Genomic DNA, 27,031 nt, shown 5'->3' on the forward strand with positions numbered 1-27,031 from the left:
CATTGAATAATTATAATAATTCCATTGGATTGTCTCATAATTGCAATCATGGAAAAAATATAGCAGGGCAAAATTAAAACATCTATTCAATGTTGTTATTCATTTGTTGAATAAAATCAACTTATGTCTAAATTGTGGTTTGAATAAGAATTGTCTCCATCTCTGTATTGTGGAAGTGATCCATGATTGCAAATTATAATACCTGCAGATACATATCACAGGTAACTAAAACTGAAATATGTAATAGATACTAATTAAAAATACCCCATGGAGGCTGGAAGCAGTGGCTCGTCCCAATAATCCCAGCACTTTGCACTTTGGGAGGCCAAGGTGGGCGAATTACTTGAGGTCAGGAGTTTGAGACCCGCCTGACCAGCATGGCGAAACCTCATCTCTACTAAAAAAACAAAAATTAGCTGGGTGTAGTAGCACATGCCTGTAATCCCAGCTACTGGGGAGGCTAAGGCAGGAGAATCGCTTGAGCCAGGAGGCAGAGGTTGCCGAGATGTTGCCACTGTACTCCAGCTTGGAATAAAAAAAAAAGGACCCCATGGAAATGACATTTTTATGTAATCAGAACAATAGATTAGTATACTATTATGTTTTTGGACAACAAAAAAGGAATATTCTTATTTATCAAACTGTCTATTAGAAGCATAAGGAAGAAATCCTCAATTCTGTGCAATAAGCCTGACATAAACAGACTTGCCACCTTGAATTCAGTAAATAATTGATTTGCTTTCCAGAGGCATTACTTCTGCCAGCTGAGCAACTGAGAACTGTAAAGTACAACACATCTACATTTTAAATAATTACCCCTCCTTGGCAGGGAAAATGCTTTTCCATCCATTAATAAGAGGAAAATGAGTGTTGAATCTCTAGCGAAATAGACTAAATATGTACCCCTTTAGATGCTTGGCTGCATCTTTAACAGACGTGAAATTCTTCTGGTTACTTAAATGATATATATTAAAAGGTGATTGTGGTCTTGGGTAAATCGTTAAAGAAGTTTAGGGTTTTCTTTTTGGACATAAATGTTGTCCCATTGATTCTAGCAAGCGGTTAGAGAAATACCGTATCTTGATTTGTTTTTAACATCTATGATGCATCACGGATCTACAGCATAACATAGCTTGAGATTTTTAATCTGACAGCTTCTGGTTTATCACCGTCAGACACCTATATTATTTCATTCACAATGCAAAGGCAACTTGAAGAATTTATTTCCTTTTTTCATTAGAAGAGGATGTTTCCATAGTAGGTTGGTACTTACTCTCTTGTTTCATCATCTTGTAAAGTGGTATCCTTTACTCATGTAATGGATTTACTCCCTGAAGAATTAGTTCTGTTTGCTCTGTCTTCATTGTGGCACTGTAGTTGTGTAAGAGAGGGATCTTTGCAGGGGTGACTTACCACTAGGTATGGTAGGTACAGTGTCTAGGGACCACAATACTTACAGAACCTCACTATAATCTTCTGATTTATTTTAAAAGCACAAAAAAACACATGCTTTTCAGTTAATAGAATAGAGTAAAAAAATATAACTTTAAATATTTTTTCATGGAGGAGAGGGCCCATGAAGACAAAAATGCCCAGGTCCCACCTAAAGTCCTAATGTAGCCCTGGGTTCCACCAGTAAGTGAAGAGCCTTGCCCGTTCTTCATCACCACTGCCACAGCACTACCACTTAATTCAGTAAAGGTGCTCAGTTAGTAGTGAATGAACTCATAGGAGATGTGAATGCATACATTGGGATACTATGTAAAAAATGTGAAGTCGACATATATACCTGTAAAAATAGACCTGTCTACAACAGATATAATATGAATACTTACAATAATATAAACATAATATTTAATTTGCAAACAGTAAAGAAGGATCTATATAGTCAGGTACATACATGCAAAGCAGCTATTGATTTCAACTTTTCATTTATCAGTACACCCTTACTGGTTGTTAAACACTGAAGTACTTGAATACTTCTTGCCCCTCCCACTTGCCTCTGGGCCTCCCTCCGTGGTAGGGGGTGGTGGGCACTTTGTTTCACTATTCTTATTCAGATTGGCCTGTATCTTGCCATACATTACATATTTTGAACATTGCTGTGAAAACAGCCTAAATATTTCTCAAAGATATATATTCATTTCAGAGAGATTTATTATATATAGTAAGGTGAGTACCTGTGGTCGGGGGCAGTGAGAAATGAAGAGTGGGTGCAGGAATGGAGGAGCAAAGAGAAAATGTAAAAACATTAAGAGGCTGAGTGCAGTGACTCATGCCTGTAATCTCAGCACTTTGGGAGGCCGAGGCCAGCGGATCACTTGAGGTCAGGAGTTTGAGACCAGCCTGTCCAACATGGTGAAACCCTGTCTCTACTAAAAATACAAAAATCAGCCGGGTGTGGTGGCTTGTGCCCATACCTGTAATCCCAGCTACTTGGGAGGCTGAGGCATGAGAGTCGTTTGAACCCAGGAGGTGGAGGAATGCAATGCAATGCAATGCAATGCAGTGCAGTGCAGTGCAGTGCAGTGTAGTGCAGTGCAGTGCAGTGCAATGCAATGCAATGCAAATAGCAAGAGAAGGTTTATGTATGGACTTATTAACATAGACGAAATGAAAAATCTGATTAATTCTTCCATGTATATGAAGTCTAAAAAGGGTATCTAGAAGGCTAAGAAAGTGGAGGTAGTGTTTATCAATTAGAATTAAGAATTAATAAATGTAATGTTAATATAGTTTTAAGAATACAACAATGTAAAATAATATTTAATACAATTATAGTTATTTAAATAATTTATGCTATAATTATTGATATAATTAAAAATGATCTGATTTTATAATTTTCCCTTTGTTTCTTTGATTGTTTCTAAGAAGACATTGAATAAGTATATAATGTGGTTGTGCACACAATGCCTGCCTACCCAGTCATCTTTTTTGTGGATCAGCCATTGTTGTTATATATACTTGCTCTGTGACATAGTTGCAGAGTCATGCTTTGATACTGTTCCTGTAGGTAATCAAACCTAATTTCCAGAGACACTTGGTCATTTGGTAATATTTTCAACGTATGCTTATATACCCAAAATGTGTTAACTGATGTACAATTTGATACAGCACACTTGATGACTATCTTTGAAACTTTATCTTTCATCTAATCACTATCATTTGTTACTTAGTTACTTAGTTTCTGAACATTTGAGCCAGAACCCTGATTCATGTCTGTTATATTTTCATTTCAGCACTGTGATACATGGTTCTTTGAGCACCCATTTAGCCAAGCTGAGACTCACTGACCTCTTTTTTTTTTTTCTGACCTCTTTTTTTACCCCTCCCCATATATCTGTTTTTTTTATATATCCTTCTCTGAATGCTGTGTTTTGAGTTTTTCTCTCTCTTTTTTTTCTTCCATGGGGGTGGGGTGGCTGCTCAAGTGTTTTAACTTTCTAACTGGTCTGTTTAACATACTGTATTTTCCCTCTCTCCGTTCACTCCATATAAAGCCAATAAGTTTATCTTGTCCTCACGTTTATTTTTGTTTTTGGCTGTCTTCATTTTTATTGAATTGTAACTTACGTAACATAAGTTGCACCAATTTTAAGTATACGGTTTGTTGAATTTTATTTATGTATATACCTCTCTAAGCAACATCCATAGAGTTTGAAAGATCTGTTTCACACATCTCTGAAATACACGGAATGCCTTTCCTATGTTTAGAAATTCCTACATTTCCGAATTTACCTTTCAAATTATTTTGTAGTCCTAACACATAAAGAATCTGCTTGATACAGATTGGTCTCCATGAAATCCTCTTCTTTATTTCTGCTTCCTGTCTTATGCTATTCATAATTATTTCACTTTACTATCCCTTCTGTCTACCAAATTCCTATTAACCTCCATTCAAGGTGTACTTTATTACGCACTTCCAGCAATTATCGTCCGTGACATGAATTTAGCGTTAGTTGACTGTATCTGTATCTGTAATTTTTCCTTGAGGTTGGTTACAGTCTGATACTGCCATGTAGATACATACAGATCTTGAGTACTAAACTTTGTGTTGGAACATAATATACACCAGAAGCTAACACTCTTTTATCCTTAGACTTTTCCAATTATATTTCTCACTCTTTTTTTTTTTTGTGTGTGTGTGACAGAGCTGGAGTGCAGTGACACGATCTCGGCTCAGTGCAATTTCCATAGAGGTGGGATTTCACCATGTTGGCCAGGATGGTCTCGATCTCCTGACCTCATGATCCGTCCACCTCAGCCTCCCAAAGTGCTGGGATTACAGGTGTGAGCCACTGCACCCGGCCAAAATTTATATGGCATTTCAAAGGACCTAAAATAGCCAAATCAATCTTGAAAAAGATGAGTAAATTTTAAAGACTTAAACTACCTAAATTTCTAAATTAATCTAAGCTCACCAAGAAAGGATTTTTAGGGAGTAAGTATAGACATAGATGAGTGAATGGAATAATGTCCAGAAACAGTCATTTGATTTTTGACAAAAGTGGCAGGTAATTAAATAGGTGAAATATAGTGTTTTCAACAAATGGTGCTAGAATAACTGAGATATTTTTTGGTGGAAAAATAAATCTTTACTAACATCATGCATAAAATTAGCTCTATATGGATAATAGGCTTAGCATAAACACTAAAACTGTGCAACTTAAAAAAAAATAAGGTTATATCCTTTAATCTTTGGATAGAAAAAGATTTCTTAAACACCCAAACCACAAAATTTTCATCAAAATCGGAAATCTCCTGGGAAAATGTTAGTGAAAAGCCATGCCACAGACTGGGAGAACATTTCTGATAGATGATAGACAGACAGACAGACAGACAGGTAGGTATTGAAAACACGCAATTTAAAATGAGAAAAATATTTTAAACAATCATGTCACAAAAGAAAATATTTAAAAGCCAGTAAGCACATAAAAAACTGATCAACATCACTGATCACCAAGGAATGTTGGCAAATTAAAACTGTGAGAATACCAATTGAAGTTATTAAAAAGACTGACAGTATCAAATGTTGGTGAGGTTATGGAGCTTGTGGGAATGTAAAATTATACAGCCATGTTGGAAAATAGTTTGGCAGTTTCTTATGAATATTTAATATGTGACCCTGCAATTCCACTCCTAAATATTCACCCATGAAAAAGAAAAGCATGTCCTCATGGAGACTAGTATTTGAATGTTCATAGCAGTTTGAGTCACAATATTAAAAATCTTGAAGCAGGTCGGGTGCGGTGGCTCATGCCTATAATTCCAGCACTTTGGGAGGCCGAGGTGGGTAGATCACTTGTGGCCAGGAGTTTGAGACCAGCCTTGCTAACATGGTGAAACCCTGTCTCTACTAAAAATGAAAAACAAATTAGCCAGGTGTGGTGACAAACCCCTGTAATCCCAGCTACTCAGGAGGTTGAGGCAGGAGAATCACTTGAACCTGGAGGCAGAGGTTGCAGTGAGCTGAGATGGTGCCACCGCACTCTAGCCTGGGTGACAGAGCAAGACTCCATCTCAAAAAAAAAAAAAACCCACAAAAAACAAAACAAAAACAAAAAACTAGAAACAGCTACGGAATGGATATATAAATTGTGGTATGTGCTTAAAATGGAACACTAGTCAGCAATATAAATCAATGAATGACGTACTGTTACTTGCAGCCAATAGACTGAGAAAATATTGTGTGATTACATTTCATTAAATTCTAAAACAGGCAGTATTAATCCCGCATCATAGAAAGCTGATGAGTGGTTGCTTGGGGCCAGGTGGATGAGGAGAGGATGGTTTGCAAGTGAACACAAGGGAACTTTTTTTGAATGCTCTCTCTCTTGACTATGGTAGTAGTTACATAAGTATATGTATTTGTCAGATTCATCATACCGTACATCTAAAATGAATCTATTGTATATAAATTGTATATTAATAAAGGTTAAAATTTTAAAAAATATTCTGGCAATGGACAAATATTCTCAACTACCCGAAAAAATGAGAACACATGTACATAGGCATATACCACTTTCCTAAATATCTATTTGGTAAAGAAACCTGTTAAAAATAATGAACATTAGAATGCTTAATATGAAAACTCACTGGAAATGACCAGAGATGTCTTCATAAGCCTGAACATTTTACAATTCAAAGCGAAAGAAAATAATTAAATATTTGAATAATGATAAGACACTTTGAACTGCTAAAAACGCAGGAGGACGAATATAACAAGTTATATAATAAAGTGAGCTAGAAAATCAGTTGTTCATTTTATATAGACTTTTCCACATGAAACAAATAAGGGCAATATCACTGATTTCTTCTAATTTATGTTGGTTATGGATATATGCAACTTTTGTAAGGGATCAGCTAAATCATCTGCTTTGTTTGGTAGTGTTTGCTTCAGTGCCTTTAACAGAGTGTTATATAGCAGATTTGATAAAGATTAACTATATTTTAGGCTACTAAAGTAGAAGAATACATTGATGAGTTTGATTATTAGTGTCTGTAAGTAGCTTTAAAAATATGCTGCTATAAGCTACTTAAGAAATGTATGCTGCCCGTATGGAGACTTTGGGACCATTGTTTTCCCGTATTCATGTCCAGCTTGAAAGTTTTACTAATCCGACTTTAATGAGCTATGATATTATGGATTTGTGTAAGCTGAGGAGGTTAAAGCTTTCTCTCAGTACTGGGATTCTGTTTCTTTGCTTTTGTGTTTACAAATTTGGCTGTTAACTTTTCTAAATAATTAGGTAATTTGTAATTTTGTATCTATACAGGTGTTAATTGAAAAGTATTACATGTACAAGCATTAATGCCAAAGTATAAAATTCTTTTATGAGTGATATAATCTGAATTCCTGTAAAGATTTCTATTTGATTCAGCATAATCATGTTTATGTCTCTTTTTGGAAAAGAGTGTGAGTAGCTGGTAGTTTGTCTTCTAGTTCACATGTGTGTATATGATAAAGAACCATACAATTAGGTAGGTGTTATAAATAGGATATGGCAAAAAAGGCAAACCTACTCATGTTTCCAAGATTTTATAGCATATGCCTGGTGAAATTTTGCTACTCTTTAATTTTACTTTTTGGGTTAACCAGCTGACGCTCAGTTGAAAGGACTTATGTTCGTGTGAGGCCACAAAAGCCTTAATGTTCAGTCTCCAGCTACCTCGGATTTTGGAGAACGCTGTGTACCATCAGCAGCTTCAATCCCCACCCTCTAACGCTAATGCTCATCTATCAAACTTGAGGCTAAGAGTGAGGGAGAGGAAGCTTCCAGATAAACATACAGAAGTGCCTAAACAGCTAATCACTCCAGGCTTCCGCTTCCAGGCCCTATAATTAGAAGTCCTTCTTTTTCCTTGTATTCCCAGATGACGCAAATGCTTTTTGTGGCTTGGCACCTCATTTGGGGCGTGGGTTTAGTTTATGGCCAGGCCAGAGTCTGGTTTAGTCTTCTGATGCAGCATAAATAGTTCTCAAGCCACAGTCTACCCTGTACAAGTTTTTCCTTTTATGTATATGTGCATTTTAACTTGTTTTCTAGAGGAAAAAAAAAGCTTGCTATTTCCCTGGCAGAATGTGTGCAAAAGAGGAAATCGTAAATGAAAAGAAAGCATGTGATTATGTAGTCTTATACTAGCTATTTCTTTTTCTTCTTTCTGCTCTTTACATTTTTAATATTATTTTTAAAATTTTGTGAAAAAAGTAAACTTATTGGTGGACTGTAGAAGCCACATTTACATGGAGGAGTGGAATAAAAGTGTTTGAGATAGGATACACAGAAGATAATAGGCATAAGTTTTTAGTGGACATTTTCCTGAAAATTTGAATTCATTTTACATAATCATAGCTAAACGGAGACGAATGCCAGTTTGGAAAGCTAGGAACATATGGGAAAGTGTTCATTTGTGATTTTCATTTACATGTAAAACAATAATAGTCTTGATTTGGCAAATGAGGACCTTTATTTGAATGCTCATTCTACATAAAGCGGTGTGATTTAAAATGAAATTTAATGAAGTTTATATAGTAGGTGAGGAAATATATGTTACAAATGCAAATGCATCTTATTTCCTGTTAGAATGATGTTCCTATTGAATTGTTTGTCAAGTGCAGAAAATTTGTTACAGAGAGGTGGAATCAGAAGATAGTAGTGGATTTATGATCATTCAAACTTACTATAACTCAGCAAAAAAGTGGGAGGAGTGGCAAAACACTGTCTACCAATGGACAACAAAGCATTCATGCCTAAACTTAGAAATTCATTGTTTGAGACCGGGTGCGGTGGCTCATGCCAACACTTTGGGAGGCCGTGGTGGGTGGATTGCCTGAGCTCAGGAGTTTGAGACCAGTCTGGGCAACGTGGTTGAAACCCCCTCTCTACTAAAATACAAAAAACTAGCCAGGCGTGGCAGCGGTCGCCTGTAGTCCCAGCTACTCGGGAGGCTGTGGCAGAATTGCTTGAACCCGGGAGGCAGAGGTTGCCGTGAGCTGAGATTGCGCCACTGCACTCCAGCCTGGGTAACAGAGCAAGACTCCATCTCCAAACAAAACAAAACAAAACAAAACAAATTTATTGTTTGAATAACAATAAGTAAAGAATATAAGCTATGTAAATAACCTCATGATCATAGCTAGATATATAATGAGAGGTAAGGTTATATATATAGTTACAGGTTTAATAATTTATTAAATTATTTATAATAAGTGGTACCTTTCATTTTCTAAAATATATTCTCTTGGAAATAGCCAGGACAGTGGCATCTAGTAGGATATTTTAATATAGTGACGAGAGCTGTACCTTATATTTGCCAAAGAAATAGCAAACTCAAATATACTTCGTCTTTTCACTGAAATGACTACCTTGTCTTCCCACAGATGCTTAATATTCTTTCATGCCTTTTTGTTCAACAAAACATTAGTTTAAATGCTTATACTAATGTGATTCTACTTCTCGGAATAGCAAGGTAAATGTACAAACCATCCTTTCCATAGAAAACAATTATGAAACCTAGACAAAATACAACTGAACAGGCACATAAAGTTTATTATTGTGTATTATAATCTCTGGAACAACCAGTAAAATGTTAATATAAAGAGATATAGCTCAAAAGCCCATAGAGAAATTATTTATTTTTAACATTCAACACTAAATATTGTTAAAAATAAGTAGTCTCAAAACAGCAAGAAAACAGGAGAAGAGAAATAAAACTGAATAAAATGTTGAAATTAGCATGTCATGAAAATTGAATATTACAAATAAATAGTCCCAAAACAGCAAGAAAACATGAAAAAAGAAATAAAAAACAGAAACAAGACAAGCAGAAATAATAATAAAGTGGTAGACCTAAATCCAGCCCTACCAGTATGTACTAAATATGAATAAACTACAAACACCAATTAAAAGGCAGTGATTTGATTGAAAGAGAGTGAGCAAGTCTGAGAGCACCCAACTGTTACCTAAAAGAAGCCTAGATTGATAGATATAGAGTAGAAGAATGGAAAATATATATCGTGCAAGTACCAATCAAAACAAAGCTGGAGTGGTGAAATTAATATTGGAAAAAAGTAGACTTCAGAGCAAGGAAAATAACCAGAGTTAAATCATGTTAAAAGGGTTAATTGACCAAGACGTCATACAATCCTAAATGTGCATGAACCTTGCTCTAAAATTTAGGAAGCTAATATAACTTAGGAAAACTACTTATGTCCACAATTATACTTGGAGACTCCTACTCAGTAATGGAATAGAAAGCAGTCAGTCAGTAAGGAAATTGAAGATGCAAACATCACTACCAATTCTATACCTTTCTAGAATATATTCTAGGTGTTCAAGTGTATATGGAGCAAGGATCATATTTTGAACCATAAAACAAACTTTAACAAATGTAAAAGAAGTAACTTCTTGTCATAATGAAATTACACTGGAAATAATATCTGAAAGATATCTGGAAAATATCCAAATATTTGGTAACAAAACAATATACCTTTAAATAACCCGCGAGCAAAAGAGGAAGCAACTAGGAAACATTTAAAACTGAATGTAAATGAAATTGCAGCGTATCAAAATCTGTTACATTTAGCTAAGCAGGCTTAGAGGGACATTTATACCTATATGTGCTTCCTCCAGAAAAGAAGAAAGTTCCTGAAACAATAAGCTGCTCCCGTAAGAAACTCAAAGAAAGGAAGAGCAAATCAACCCAAAACAAGGAGAATAAAGGAAATAATAAATATAGTAACAGAAATCAGTGAAATTGAAAATAGAAAAATAGTAAGTTATGAAACCAAATAGGTTAACCTTAAAAAGACCTTCCCAGACTGGTGAAGAATATCGTGAATGAAAAAGTGAATATCATTAATGTCTCTACAGATATTAAAAAGGATGCATTCCTTGAATTACAGAAAGTAATTCGTCAAAGAAGAAATTTTAAATTAAAAAAATTAACAAAATATTTAATGGTAGTTAAAAATCTTCGAAAATAGTCCCAAATATTTTTACTTGAAAATTCCATTGAACATTTTACGAAGAAATAATAGCAATCCTGCATATTTTTTTTCTAGAAAACAGCAGAGTAGGGAGCATTCCCATTTGATTCTTTGAGGCCTGGATTGTCCTAAATAGCAAAATCAGCCAAACACACTGTTAGAAACGAAAACTACAAACCAGTATTTCTCAGGGACACAGATATGAAAATATTCAAGAAAATATTAGAAAATTGAATCTAGCTGCTTATAATAAAGCATTGTGACCAAATGAGACTTATCCCAAGAATGCAAGACATGTTCAACATTTGATAATCAATTATTGTTAGAATTCACTATATTAATAGATTTAAAAAGAGAAGCCACATAACCATTTCAATAGATGCAGGAAAGCACTTGAAAAAATCGATTTTCTTTCATTATAAAAACTCTCAGCATATTTCACGAAGGGCTTTTACGAAAAACCTATACTTAATGTCATACTTAAAGATTGAATGCTTTCCTCCTATAACACAGAAATCTCTCCTCACTATTTCTGCTTGCCTCCGCCAATGCAGTAAGTCGAGAAAATTGAAGAAAAGACATGTAGATCAGAAAGGAAGAAATGAAACTGTGCCTCTTCCTAAACTACATAATTGTCATCAAAGAAAATTCACGTACTGTATAAACCCCTAGAACTTGCAGGAAACATATGTTGTCAAGATAAAAAATCATCAATTTTGTCTCTATGTACTAGCAAGCAAAAATTGATCATTAAAATTTTTAAAATAATACCATTTATAATAACTCTAAAAGACAATATTTTCAGAATCTGCATGTCAAACAAAAAGAAAAATAAGTCAAAATAAATCTAAATCAAAAACAAAAAAAGAAGTCAAAATAGATCTAAATCAAGAAATATGCTGTGTTAATAGATGAGAAGACACAATATTAGGATATCAGTTGTCCCCAAATTAATTTATTGCACTCAAGCAGTTCCCTCAAAATCCTAAACAAGAACGACTAAAATAATGTTGAAAAAGGCAGGAAAAGGCTCATTTTACCTGATTTCAAGGTTTTCTGTGAAGTTGCAGTAACCAAGAGTGTGGTATTAGTGAATGTATAGACACAGAAATTGAATTAATAGAAATTCCAAATATAGGCCTTGGCCTGGCATGGTAGTTCACACCTGTATTCCCAGCACTTTGGGAGGCTGAGGTGGGTGGATCTCTTGAGACCAGGAATTTAAGACCAGCCTGGCCAACATGGCAAAACTCCGTCTCTACTAAAAATACAAAAATTAGCCAGGCATGGTGGTGCACACCTGTAGCCCCAGCTACTTGGGAAACTGAGGCAGGAGAATCAGTTGAACCCAGGAAGTGGAAGTTGCAGTGAGCCAAGAATGCACAACTGCACTCCAGGCTGGGTGACAGAGCGAGACTGTCTCAAAAAAAAAAAAAAAAAAAAGTCAGGTATGGTGGCTCACGCCTGTAATCCCAGCACTTTGGGAGGCTGAGTCCAGTAGATCACAAGGTCAGGAGATTGAGACCATCCTGGCTAACACGGTGAAATCCCGTCTCTACTAAAAATACAAAAAATTAGCCTGGCGTGGTGGCAGGCGCCTGTAGTCCCAGCTACTTGGGAGGCTGAGGGAGGAGAATGGCGTGAACCTGGGAGGTGGAGCTTGCCGAGATCACGCCACTGCACTCCAGCGTGGGCGACAGAGCGAGACTCCGTCTCAAAAAAAAATAGGCCTACACAAATATAGCCAGTTGATCCTTGGCAAGTTGACAGTGTTACTTCAATGGAGAAGGGACAGTGTCTTCAAGAAGTCTTTCTGGAACAATTGGACATCTTCTGCAAAAAAGTTAACCTTGTCCATGTTTTGTATAGGATCCTCGCCATATAACTTGTTGTATAAGGTCCTCACACCTTATACAAATATTAAAATGATGACAGGTCTAAATGTCAAACATAAAATTATGAAACTTTTATGAAGAAACAGAAGATCTTTGTGACCTTGGGTTAGGCAAAGAATTCTTAGCTATGACATCTCATCAAAATTGAGAACTTTCCCTGTAATAGGCTCTATTGGCATTTTCAATAAATATCATGGTGAATTAAGTACAGGAAGTAGTAGTTGGATCAGTAGATAAATTGGAGCGTAGAATTAAAGTTTGAAGAAACTGCAAAAGAGGGAGTTCCATGGGGGTATGCCATTTTCACATTCTTTGTTTTGAAAAATGATTGTGGCTGGGCATGCTGGCTCATGCGCGTAATCTCAGAGCTTCGGGAGGCCACGACAGAAGGATTGCTTGAGGCCCAGAGTTCGAGACCAGCCTGGGCAACATGGTGAGACCCTGTCTCTACAAAAATAAAAGAAAATTAGCCAGGCATGGTGGCATGTGCTTATAGTCCCAGCTACTTGGGAGGCTGAGGCAGGAGGATCACTTGAGCCCAGGAATTTGCAGCTGCAGTGAGCTGTGATCAGGCACCTGCACCCCAGCCTGGGCAACAGAGTGAGATTCTGCCTCAGGAAAAAAATAAAATACAATTATGAATTCTGTAAATCCAGGAACATCAAACTTCTCTCTGCTAGTTTTACAGGAATACCATAATACTTGCACATGTAGTGTTTGTACCTTGCTGATACACTGATGTGTCATTAAGCTTGGTATTCTCATGAAAAAGATATTTTGTTTTAATTTTTTCTTTTGTAAAGTTTCTTGTAGCCTTGGTAATTTTTTTCCCTTTGGTAATATTTTAAATATTGTGAGTAGCTTTTTAGAATATTTCATCCACATACATAATCATTTTTGTTTTGACCCTTTGTTTTTTGTCTTCCAGGAATGCTTCTAGTCACAACAGACACCCTTGGCCATGACTTTCATGTCTTCCAAATTCTGACTCATCCTTGGTCCTCATCGCAATGTGCTGTCCACCATCTGTATACTCTTCACAGGGGAGAAACTGAAGCCAAAGTAAGCTGTATAATTTTTCAGAAGGCGATTTCTTGGTGTGATATGACATCTACTCTAGCTGGTCATTTATATCACATTGCAGCTTAATGTTGATGTTTGTGAGAAAATATTGCTCTCTATGATAGCATGGGTTAGATAATTAGGGAAAAATTCCATTTTGACCCAGTAAATCCATGAGCGCTAGATGAATATTTTTTTGTTTAAAAATTCAACGAATTTTGATAAAACAGTAGTGCTGTTTATCCTGCTCTTCCCAACCCGAGACCATTTCTTGCCCCAGAGAAAACTCCTGTCATTCATTTACTGTCTCTCCAGACCTTTTACCAGGCATTTGGATTCTGTGTACATAAAAATGTATGTGCATACATACACACACATACATGTAAACACGGACATATTCATATATACAAAAATAGTTTAATGATGAATATGGATATATGGATACAGTGGAGGGTAGTGAGAACCAGTTATGCACATCCCTCCTTGGCACGGTGTTTAAGTGATATATTGATTGCGTGAAATCACCCATGTTGGGACTATTTGATCATGAAAATTTGCAAACACTACAAATCAGGGCTATTTTTTTCCTCAGAGAGTTAGATTTTAAACATTTACCAGCCAATAATCATGTGCACGTGCATGGGTACGCATATGTTCATATGCATCATTTGCTGAGCACTTGTATCAGGCACCATGCCAAGTGCTTCACATACATTTAATATTCTTTTTTAATTTTTTTTATTTATTTTTATTTTTATTTCTTGAGTCGGAGTCTTGCTCTGTTGCTCAGGCTGCATTGCAGTGATGCCGCGATCTTCGCCTCCCTTCAACCTCCACCTCCCAGGTTAAAGCAATTTTCCTGCCTCAGCCTCCCAACTAGCTAAGATTACAGGCACCTGCAACCACGCCTGGCTAATTTCTGTGTTTTTAGTAGAGACGGTGTTTCACCGTATTGGCTAGGATGATCTCTTGACCAGGCTGGTCTCAAACTCCTGACCTCGTGATCTGCCCGTCTCGGCCTCCCAAAGTGCTGGGATTATAGGCATGAGCCACTGTGCCCGGCCCACATATATTTAATATTCTTAATATGACATGGTAGGTACTGTATGTTGTCTTAATAGCTTAAAATCTCAAATACCTTTTGCTTCATACCTTATATGCACTTGCCAGTATAACACTGTGTATATGTTATTCTACAAGATAGCCATTTGACCCTACTCTATTTATTGACTAGCCTATCATTTTCCAGCTGTCTAAAGTGATATTTCTCTTGAATTCTCACCAAAATAAATGACTATAATGGATTGAAACGTCTTAAATTTAGAGAACTTAAACAATAATAGTTTATAAGAATATGTTTGAAACAGCATTAGGCATTACTCTAGGTTGCTTGTTTACTAACTCACTCTGAAAACTGATAAACCAATTTACCCCACTTTTCTTGTATCAATTTAATAAGACAAGTAGTTGATGAGGGAAAGTTTTTCCATTGAAATATTCTTTTTCCTTTTTTTTTCCTCAAGATGGGGTCTTGCTCTGTTGCCCAGACTGGAGTGCAGTGGCACGATCTCGGCTCACTGCAACCTTCACCTCCTGGGTTCAAGCAGTTCTCCTACCTCAGCATCCCAAGTAGCTGGGATTATAGGCATGTATCACCATGCCCAGCTAATTTTTGTATTTTTAGCAGAGAAGGGGTTTCACCATGTTGGCCAGACTGGTCTTGAACTCCTGACCTTGTGATCCACCCGCCTTGGCCTCCCAAAGTGCTGGGATTACAGGTGTGAACCACTGCACCCAGCCTCACTGAAATATTCTAATGTAGAACAAGCTTAAGTAAAATCTTAAAAATTATTTTTAAAGTTTCTTATATAATTATTATTATGATTATTATATTATTTTGAGGACAGTGTCTTGCTCTGTTGTTCAGGCTGGAGTGCAGTGGCAGGATCATAGCTGAGTACAGCCTTTACCTCCTGGGCTCAAGTGATCCCCCTGTCTCAGCCTCCCAAGTAGCTGAGACTACAGGTACATGCCATCGCACCTGGCAATTTTTTCAATTTGTTCTCTTTTTTTGTAGAGGTGACACTGTGTTGTCTCACTGTGTTGCCCAGGCCAGTCTCAACCTCCTGAGTTCAAGTGAATCTCCTGCCTCAGCCTCCCAAAGTGCTGGAATTGCAGGTGTGAGTTACCCTGGCCTATTCTTAATTTTTGTGGGTACATAATAGTTGTACAAATTTATGGGGTACTTGTGATATTTTGATACAGGCATACAATATGTAATGATCTCGTCCGACTAATTGGGATATCCATCACCTCAAACATTTATTGTTTCTTTGTGTTGGGAGCATTCTAAATCCACTCTTCTAATTATTTTGAAATATACAATAAATTATTGTTAACTATAGTTACTTTTGCACCAAACAAACAAATCAGCTTCTAGATATAGTTAGCACTTTGGAGAAAATACAGAAATAGAGGGATAAGGTAAACAACACCATGAAAATTAACTAGCCAACTCTAAAATATGGGAAGTTCTATGTTACAAATATGATTTGATTTCTTTAACAAATAATTTAACGGGAAAATAAAAGTGATGTGTGGTGGGGGAAAGGTGAACTGTTAAAATTTGAAGGAGACTTTGGAGAGTATCATCTAAGCACAAAGCGTGGACCTTATTTAAATCCTCTTTCACACAAACCAAATATAGAAAGATATTTTTCAGAGAAGTGGTGAGCTTTTTACATTTGACTTACTAGATATTGTTTATTATTAGATATTATGTAGATAATATTATTAGATATTCAAGAATTTAAAGTCTTTATTTTTTAGTGATGCAAAAGTATTTACAGATGTCTGGAATTTGCTTTGAAATGATCTAGCAGTAGGGGAGGGGAGGGTTGGTTAGATAATAGGACAAATAAGTGACAGTAGAAAATAGAGGGATGGTTATGTTGATTATAAGAGACTTAAAATACACATTGAGTAAATGCATCATGAAAATTTTGTTTGGACCCTGATCTAAATAAAGTATGAAGAGACATTTTTTGAGACAGTTGGAGAAAATTGACCATGAACGAGGTTTTTTGTTTTTTTTTTTTTTTTTTTTTTTTTTTGAGACAGAGCCTCACTCTGTTGCCCAGACTGGAGTGCAATGGTACAATCTCGGCTCACTGCAACCTCCACCTCCCGGGTTCAAGCAATTCTCATGCCTCAGCCTCCCAAGTAGCTGGGATTACAGGCATGCACCAACAGGCCCGGCTAATTTTTGTATTTTTAGTATAGACGGGGTTTCACCATGTTGGTCAGGCAGGTCCTGAACTCCTGACCTCTTGATCCACCCGCCTCAGCCTCCCAAAGTGCTGGGATTACAGGCTTGAGCCACTGCACCCGGCCCAAACGAGGTATTATATGACATTTATCAGGTATAACTAGTTTGCTGTGTATGTAATTGTGTATCTGTTTTGTAGAGACAGAGTCTCACCGTGTTGCCCAGGCTAGTCTTGAACTCTTGGGTTCCCACCTCAGTCTTCCAAAATGTTGGCATAAGCCACTGCATATTGCCTTGTAACTAATTTTTTTAAAGTCATTATTTATTAGGCGTATATTCTGAATTATTTACAGGTGAACAGATGTGATATCTCTAATGTGCTTTAAAATATTCTATCAAAACAAACAATGAGATAGAGTCAACAGATTTGCAAAGTGTTAATTACTGAAGTTGAATGATGTCCACGTAGGTGGGTCATGTTAATATTCTCTATACTTTTGTGTATGTTTGGAAATTTCTCTAATAGGAAGCAAAAACAACACCTTTCACCAACTTTTTTACTTACTTTAGCTTTATGACTTGATTTATTGTTCATTTTCAAAAGCTTTCCCAGCTGTTGTGTTTTAGAGTGACCTTATTGCGTTACATAGTGAATCCTGTGGAGATTTTTATTTAAACTGCATTGAAATTACATTTTAATACAATTAGAACTGACATCTTTATGTCAGTTGTGGAAATTTTGCAGCTAGGAATTGTAACATTTTAAAGTTTGTCATTCCTGTGGTATGGCAAACCTATTGATAATTTTGTATTGCATTTGTGTCTGCCTGCTTTGCTAGATTCTCTTGTAAGATCAAGTAGTTTTTCAGTAAATTGTCTTGGAATTTCTAATTGGAATACATTTTCTGAAAATTAATATCTTTTGAAAATTTTTCTCTTATATTGGCTAGGAATTCTAAAATATTATGCAACTATATTAGTGATAGCTATATTCTTTGCTTTTTGAATAATATCTTTTATTTTGTTTGACTTCATTGTTTTGCTTTATTTCTTGCATTTTTTTCATGATATAAGTAATACATAATAACATTTTGGAGGTAAATTTTAGACAATCTTGAAATACATGGAACAAAAGCATCAAAGTTACCTGACCCATTAACCTCGGCACCCATAGCTGCTTTGCCTGTCAGTCTGTTGTGCCTTCTTAAGATTCCCATAATATTTATGTAGATGAAATTGTTCTTAACAGTGCAGTGGTATTATATCTTTTTCAGTTATTATCCTGGCACTAGAGATCTGCGGATTTAAAAAAATGATTTTACTTAACTTTTCTAAGTTGAGTTCTAGCATTTAAAGATCAATAGTTCTTAAAATCTATGTATGTTTATTTCTAATTAATATCTAGAGGAAAATCCAACTTACTGATTGATAGGGTCTTGGCATTCCCTTTTCTCTTGTTTTTTTTGAAACGGAGTCTCACTCTGTCACCCAGGCTGGAGTGTAGTGGCGCGATCTTGGCTCACTGCAGCTTCTGTCCCCCAGGTTCAAGCAGTTCTCCTGCCTCAGCACCCCCGAGTAGCTGGGACTGTAGGCACCTGCCACCACACCTGGCTAATTTTTGTATTTTTGGTAGAGACAAGGTTTCACCATGTTGGCCAGGCTGGTCTTGAACTCCTGACCTCAGGTGGTTCACCCGCCTCGGCCTCCCAAAGTGCTGGGATATAATCCCAGACATGAGCCACCGCACCTGGCCGGGTCTTGGCATTTTCATAGTCCAAGTTCTATTTGAATTAATTCATCAGCTTTAATTAAAATGTTAAAATCTTGAATTTGTATCCCTTTTTTATATTTTTCCTGCTTTTTGTGTTCTTGTTGCTACAGTTTAGAAAAGACTAAAGACCGGAAATGGGTTTGCACATTTTTCTTTATCTCTCTTATTTTACTCTCAGGCTAAACTGGGAAGTCTTATCTTTTCAAATTTTTTTTTTTTTTTTTTTTTGAGACGGCGTCTCGCTCTGTCGCCCGGGCTGGAGTGCAGTCGCCGGATCTCAGCTCACTGCAAGCTCCGCCTCCTGGGTTTACGCCATTCTCCTGCCTCAGCCTCCCTAGTAGCTGGGACTACAGGCGCCCGCCACCTCGCCCGGCTAGTTTTTTTGTATTTTTTAGTAGAGACGGGGTTTCACTGGGTTAGCCAGGATGGTCTCGATCTCCTGACCTCGTGATCCGCCCATCTCGGCCTCCCAAAGTGCTGGGATTACAGGCTTGAGCCACCGCGCCCGGTATCTTTTCAATTTTTTAAAAATTATTTTTAAACTTTTTGTTTTTTCTTTTGAGACAGAGTCTTGCTCTGTTGTCCAGGCTGGAGTGCAGTGTCTAGATCTCGACTCACTGAAACCTCTGCCTCCTGGGTTCAGGCGATTCTCCTGTCGTAGTCTCCCGAGTAGCTGGGATTACAGGTGCCCAACAGCATGCCCAGTTAATTTTTTGTGTTTTTAGTAGGGATGGGATTCCACTATGTTGGTGAGCTGGTCTCAATCTCCTGATCTTGGGTGAGCCACCTGCCTTGGCCTTCCAAAGTGCTGGGATTACAGGCATGAGCCACCGTGCCTGGCCTAAACTTTTATTTTAAATTCAAGGGTGCATATGCAGGTTTATTATGTAGGTATATTCGTGTCATGGGGGTTTGTTGTACAGATTATTTTGCCATTCAGGTACTAGGCCTAGTATCCAATAGTTATTTTTTTCTGATCCTCTCCCTCCTCCCATCCTCCACCCTCAAGCAGGCCCCAGTGTCTGTTGTTCCCTCTATGTATCCATGTGTTCTCATCGTTTAGCTTCCACTTATAAGTGAGAACATGCAGTATTTGGTTTTCTGTTCCTGTATTAGTTTGCTAAGGATAATGGTCTCCAGCTCCATCCATGTTCTTGCAAAAGATGTGATCTCATTCTTTTTTGTGACTGCATATTATTCCATGGTGTCTATGTACCACATTTTCTTTATCCAGTTTGCCATCGATAAGCATTTAGGTAGATTCCATGTCTTTGCTATTAGGAATAGTACTGCAGTGAACATACGCATGCATGTATCTTTATGGTGGAATGATTGATATCCCCTTGTGTATATACCCAGGAATGGGATTGTGCTGGGTTGAATGGCGGTGCTGTTTTTAGCTCTTTGAGGAATACACACACTGCATTCTCCAGTGATGGAACTAACTTACACTCTAACAGTGTATAAGCATTCCCTTTTCTTTCTTTTTTTTTTTTGAAATGGAGTCCCGCTCTGTCGCCCAGGCTGGAGTGCAGTGGCGCAACCTCGGCTCACTGCAAACTCTGCCTCCTGGGTTCACGCCATTCTCCTGCCTCAGCCTCCCAAGTAGCTGGGACTACAGATGCCCGCCACCATGTCCAGCTAATTTTTTTTGTATTTTTAGTAGAGATGGGGTTTCACCGTGTTAGCCAGGGTGGTCTTGATCTCCTGACCTCGTGATCCACCCGCCCCGGCCTCCCAAAGTGCTGGGATTACAAGCGTGAGAAGAGTTCCCTTTTTTCCACAACCTCACCAGCATCTGTTACGTTTTGACTTTTTAAAAATAGCCATTCTGGCTGGTGTGAGATGGTTTATCCTGGTTTTGATTTACATTTCTCTAATAATAGTCTTTTGAAAAGTGTCTGTTCATGTCCTTTGCCCACTAGTTAATGGGTTTTTTTTTCTTGTAAATTTGTTTAAGATTCTTATAGATGCTGGATGTTAGACTTTTGTCAGATGCATAGTTTGCAGATATTTTCTCCCATTCTATAAATTGTCTGTTCACTATGTTGATGGTTTGTTTTGCTGTGCAGAAGCTCTTTAGTTTAATTGGAACCCATTTGTCAATGTTTGCTTTTGTTGTGATTGCTTTTGGTGTCTTTGTCATGAAATCTTTGCCAGTTGCTGTGTCCAGAATGGTATTGCCTAGGTTGTCTTCTGGAATTTTTATAGTTTTGAGTTTTATATTTGAGTCTTTAATTCATCTTGAGTGTGTGTATATATATATATATATATATTTTTTTTTTTTTTTTTTGAGACAAAGTCTCACTCTTGTTGCCCAGGCTGGAGTGCTATGACGCCATCTTGGCTCATTGCAACCTCCGCCTCCCCAGTTCAGGTGATTCTCCTGCCTCAGCCTCCCGAGTAGCTGGGCTTAGGGGTACATGCCACCACGTCCAGCTAATTTTTGTATTTTTAGTAGAGATGAGGTTTCACTATGTTGGCTAGGCTCATCTTGAATTCCTGACCTTAGGCAATCCACCTGCCTCGGCCTCCCAAAGTGCTGGGATTACAGGCATGAGCCACCAGAGTTGATTTTTTGTATGACGTAAGGAAGGGGTTCAGTTTCAACCTTCTGCATATGGCTAGCCAGTTATCCCAGAACCATTTATTGAATAGGGAGTCCTTTCCCCATTGCTTGTTTTTGTCAGTTTTGTTGAAGATCAGATGGTTGTAGGTATGTGGCCTTATTTCTGGGCTCTCTAGTCTGTTCCATTGGTCTGTGTGTCTGTTTATGTATCAGTACCATGCTGTTTTGCTTATCACAGTCCTGTAGTATAGTTTGAAGTCAGGTAACATGATGCCTCCAGCTTGTTCTTTTTGCTTAGGATTACCTTGGCTATTTGGGCTCTTTTTTGGTTTTATATGAATTTTAGAATGGTTTGGAAATCTTATCATTTTAGAAAATTGTGGTGAAATGCAAAAGAAAAAAAAAAACATTGTTACCATTTTAAAGCATACAATTCAATGGTACTAATTCACACTGTTATGCATCCATCACCATCATCTAGGTAATCTTAGCCTTTAGCATTGAATGACTTTTCTAAGCTATCACCGTTTAACATTTTACGCATACCAGTAAGCAGTTCCTCGATTAGAGAAAAACTAGCAAATGGAATTTTAGTCGTTAACACAGTATCTTATCATTTCTTCTGATGTTCCCATCAGGCAAATTATTATTATTTATATAATAAAACATTATTTATCTAATGTTCCCATCAGGCAAATTTATTTCAGGCAAATAAATTATTATTATTTATGAAATTTTAATTCATTCATGAGTAAATATGGGACTAGTTAACATCTCATACATATAATGCCCCATTTCTTTCTTCTAGATTAAATACTTAAAATATTTTTACCTTCTTGAGGGTAAGGATTACTATATCTGCTTTATTCTTCACCAAAAGTTCCTACAATGCATACTTTTAAAGTTCCTACTGAGTTTAATGAAATTGATTCTTCTTATTAAGATTTCATTTTAGAAGTATATTCATTGGATCATGATTTATATTTTTCATTCATGCAATATTCATGTTAAAAATTACCTTATTTCTTCTCCTACTTTTCTAGGTGGAGTCAATTCTTTTCTTCCCTGTGTTACTCATTTTACGCCCCATTATAGTACTTGTTATTTTGTATTTTGACTGGTTGTCTACTTGTCTGTCTCCACTAATACTGGGGTTTCTTTTAAAAATAAAGTGTACCTGATTTATTTTTATATGCGCAGGCCTTCCACCAAGGCAGATACATTTTTTCCTTGGACCATTTGAAAGTAGATTGCCAACATGACATGATGCCCTATTACCCTCAATGCTTGAATGTGTATTTTCTACAAATGAGAACATTCTTCTATATAACCATAAAAAAGTCAAATCAATAAATTTTCACCATCTAATTTTGAAACTCCATTTTAGTTTCACTGATTGTCCCAGTAACTAGCAGAAGGATCTAGTTAGGGGAAACCATAATTTTTTTTTGTTTGTTTTTTGAGATGGAGTCTTGTTTTTGAGATGGAGTTTTGTTTTTTGAGATGGAGGCTGCAGTGCAGTGGTGAGATCTCGGCTCACTGCAACCTCCCAACTGCCTGGTTCAAGCGATTCTCCTGTCTCAGCCTCCCATGTAGCTGGGATTACAGGCAGATGCCACCACGCCCAGCTAATTTTGTTTTGTAATTTTAGTAGAAACGGGGTTTCACCATGTTGGCCAGGATGGTCTTGATCTCCTGACCTTGTGATCCACCCTGCTTGGCCTCCCAAAGTGCCAGGATTATAGGTGTGAGCCACTGCGCCTGGCTGGAAACTGAATTTTTATATCTCTTTAATCTTCATTCTGGAACAGGTCATTATTATTTCTTTGCCATTTATGCTCTCAGCACATTTAAATATTACAAGTCATTTATTTTTGTCAAAAGTGCCTCAATTTTTTATCTGATGTTTCATTATGATTAGATTTAGCTTACTCATCTTTGACAGGAATGTCACAGAGTAGGTGCTGGTTCTTATTGCATCCTATCAGGTGGTACATGATTTTGAGTTGTTATTGATGATGATCAGTTTAATCACATGACTGAGATGGTATCTGCTGGTCTTCCTCACTATGCAGTTACTCTTTTGTACTTTACAAAAATTTACAGGTTTTGGGGACAGTAATTTAAAGCTATGTAAATATGCCATTCTGCATTGAACTTTCAATTGATTCCTTTTTTTACCTATCATTTGGGTCTCATAGATTCCTATTTTATTCAATGGATTATATTTGTTCAATAATTACTTATTAGAGAGCACAAAATGTCTCACATTTGGCCAGTGGGAGCCCAATAATTTGGTGTCTGTGTCCTTTTGACATATCTTCATCACTCTTTGCTTTGAGCCTGTCCTTACTTTCTGGCACAACTAACTTGCTTACCCTTAAGTTTAGTTATCATTCGTTTTTGTCTCTTTCGTATGGAAGTTTTAAATTTGATGAGCATTTTATCTAGAGTTAATATTTCAATGTGCTGCTGGGCACATTTTATTTCTTACCTCTTTTTCAAACCCCGTCCCATCTGTTCTAGTCACTGAGATGCTCTATCTCATCTCTGACCTTTTAGAATTTGGATATTTTAAGCACTTAACATCTATTTTTGATACTTCTTTGTATTAAAGTTATTTGCCATTTAATTTATCTATAAGTTCCATATGGAAATAGAAATTTTGCATAAGCTTTTTGGCATCTCTTATGCACAGAATGGAGCCTACCATATTGTAGTGCAAATGTTTGCTAATGCCAATGATGTTCCTACTTAACTGGTAGGAAAATCAAATAGAAATTATTTAAATGATTATGCTCTAGAACACACTCTGTATGGGAGACTGGGAATTTCTAAACCCCAAATACCAGGACCTCAGTGACCACAAAATTAATTTTATAAGATTCTACAGAAAATGATTTTGAACTGATATATAAAATTTTAACATCAGTCATGAAATCTGTATTTCACATGATTTGGCCCTTTTGAGTACTACAAAAGCATATTTTTCTGGATTCTTCCAAGAACTCTGACGGTACTTTAATCAGGCAAGGAAAAAAATTCAGTGTGTGGATTTAATTATACTGAATTAAGTTGTTTTGTGGTCTATGACTTGGGATATCCTTTGCATCTGACAGTAATTTTCCTCATAAAGCACATATGTAGTAAGAAAAATAGTCCTTGTTTTCAACAGTAAGTATTAACCTTACACATATTTTGTTAACATACTTTCTCAAACAGACTCAAGTCATTTTTGTACTTAGCATGCTAATTTTGGCGAATGGCAAACTTGCTTTTGAAACATCTGTAAATCAGAAAAGTGTTAATTTTACCACACTAGAATAATACTGCGAAATAATATGGTTAGTATCTTCAATTGTCAAGGGAAAATAATCTAGTTATTCAGTATTATTAACTGGTAACTATTTGATGGTCATTTTAGGTAAATGCAAATATTTGTTTTTAGTGTGAACATGTTCCAAATATTTCCTAGTTATGCTTATACTAATACTCAAATTTAACTGGACTTTATGTATTTCTTTTTGTGAATCTGGCAACCCTGTGCATGACCCTATATATGGTCATGTAACTCTTCAGTTTTTCCCCCAAAAACATCATTTTTACTGAGATATAATTTATATACTATAAAATTCATTTTCAGAAGTGTAATTCAGTGGTTTTTGTTATGTTTTTAGAGTTTGCATATCATCACTGGTATCTAATTTCAGGACATTTTTATAATCCTTAAACCCCTTATCCATTAGCAGTCACTCCTCATTCCTATTTTCCCAGCTCCCCTATATACTTGAATGCTGATTAGTAATTATATAACTAAAGACAGGCAAAATGTTTTCTCTAATCTTCAAGTTACTCTTCTGTAAAATGGGGCCAATACCGATTTCAGAGTTTATTGCAGGAATATCAGAAATACTATATGTAAAATGCTTAGCAAAGCACCTTGCACAGTAAATGCCAAATAAAGAGTCCTTATTAGGACCTCTACTTTTGGCCAATATAGAGTTAAGAACTGGATTAACCCTCCTACCTGAAACAACTAAACAACGAACAGTGGTTTTCTAGTTACTGTACATCAGTCATTGAAAGATGGTGATCTCTGAGAGATGAAGAACACACGAGAGGATGCCTATGGTTGCCCCAATTTATTGCTTTGAAAGAGTTTCCAGTCGTGGTGCAGGAAGGGGGAACCCTAATGGAGCCTGGTAGTTTCCCTGAATTGATGAGATATTGCTAAGAGTCCCGGGAGGCCAAGATCATAGATTCTTAATATAGTGCACCAGAGACTTGGGAGCTGCAGAGAGAGAGAATCCTGGAGATCTGTAGAGGAGACATGAGAACAAAGAAGGAACTACCATCTGATCGGAAAGGCAAGAGTAAAACTATCTTTTATTCAAAAGTGACATGATTGTCTATGTTGAAAAACTAAAGGATTTTATTTTATTTTTTTAAAAAGAACTGATAAATGATTTTAACAAGGTTACAGGATATTAGATCAATATACAAAAATCAGTTGCACTTCTATATACTAACAACAATGAATTGATCATTTAAAAAAATCCAAAAGTATATACTACTGTCATTCAATAAGCAAGACTTGTACTCTGAAAAGTAGAAAATATTGCTGAGAGTAAAGACCTGAATAAATGGAGAATTAAACCATTTTATTGTGCTAGAATACTTACCATCATTTAAAATGTCAGTTATCTCCAAATTTATCCATAGACTCGATGTAATCTGCATCAGTATCCCAGCAGGGTTTTCTTTTGGTAGACATTAACAAGATAAATTCCCATGAAAATGCATAGCACTTAGAGCAAAATAATTTTGAAAAAGAGAAAGTTGGAGGAATGTTACTACCTATATCAAGACTTACTAAAACTACAATAATCAGTAGGGATCTTGTGACCATTCCCACACATGTGGAGACAACTTATTTTTGACAAAGGTGCAAAGATGTGAAGTGGAGAAAGGTTAGTCTTTTCAACAAATTAACTCAGATCATAGACTTAAATGTAGAACCTACAACTATAAAGTTATAAGAGCACCAAAAGAAACCTTTGTGACTTGGGTTAGGGACAGACATTCAAAATGTGACACCAAGGTTGGACACAGTTGTAATTCCAGTACTTTGGGAGGCTAAGGTGGGAGGATCCATTGAGCCCAGGAGTTCAAGACCAGACTGGGAAACATAGGGAGACTCTGTCTCTACAAAAACAAAAAAAAAATTAGCCAGGCCTGGTGGTGCATGTCTGTAGTCCCAGCATCTTGGGAGGCTGAGGTGGGAGGATTGCTTGAGCCTGGGAGGTCAAGGTTGCAGTGAGTCATGATCACGCCACTGCACTCCAGCCTGGGAAACAGAGCAAACCCTGTCTCAAAAAAAAGAAGTTTTTTTGTTTTTGCTTTGCAAAATTTTCTATTCCAAAGTCCATTAAAGAAAAATTGATAAAGTGGATTTCATCAAAATGAAACACATCTGCTCTTTGAACAAAACCATTAAGAGAATGAAAAGACACAAGTTGTATGTCTTATGTCCATGATACCTTTAAAGAACTAACTCCCCGCAGTCAGTGAATAGAGGAATTAAATTTCTCATATTTCATACATTGCTGTTGGTACAACTTCTCTGGGAAATAATTTTGCATTTACTTAAAATATTAATATGTACTTACCATAGAACCCAGCAATTTCAGTCCTGGACAGATTGTTCATATTATAAAATTCACGTTGTTCAGGATGATGTCCAGAATTACTCAATGGTTTTTTTCCTGTGGTTACCATAACAAATTGCCATGGACTTGGGAGCCTAAAATATCAAAATTTTATTCTCTTACTGTTTTGGAGGGCAAAAATATAAAATCAAAATGTAAGCAAGGCTGCACTTCCTTTGGAAATTCTGAGGAAGGATTTGTTCTTTGCCTTTTCTAGCCTCTGGTGGCCTTTAGCATTCTTTGAGTTATAGCCACATCGCTCAGTCTCT

At 36.6% G+C, this 27,031-nt stretch overlaps 1 protein-coding gene across 8 annotated transcripts in view; it reads left to right on the forward strand.

Annotated features, from left to right (window-relative positions):
- Positions 1-27,031, forward strand: part of BCAS3 (BCAS3 microtubule associated cell migration factor) — a 722,154-nt gene that overhangs the window by 255,312 nt on the left and 439,811 nt on the right. For all 8 annotated transcript variants that reach the window (XM_023204675.3, XM_023204674.3, XM_023204677.2 and 5 more), the window contains one exon: positions 13,313-13,446. In XM_023204675.3, coding sequence (XP_023060443.1) covers positions 13,313-13,446 — 134 coding nt within the window. The remainder of the gene's footprint in view (positions 1-13,312; positions 13,447-27,031) is intronic.

The sequence above is a fragment of the Piliocolobus tephrosceles genome, chromosome 16, assembly GCF_002776525.5.
Source record: "Piliocolobus tephrosceles isolate RC106 chromosome 16, ASM277652v3, whole genome shotgun sequence".
NCBI classification, from domain to species: Eukaryota; Metazoa; Chordata; class Mammalia; order Primates; family Cercopithecidae; genus Piliocolobus; species Piliocolobus tephrosceles.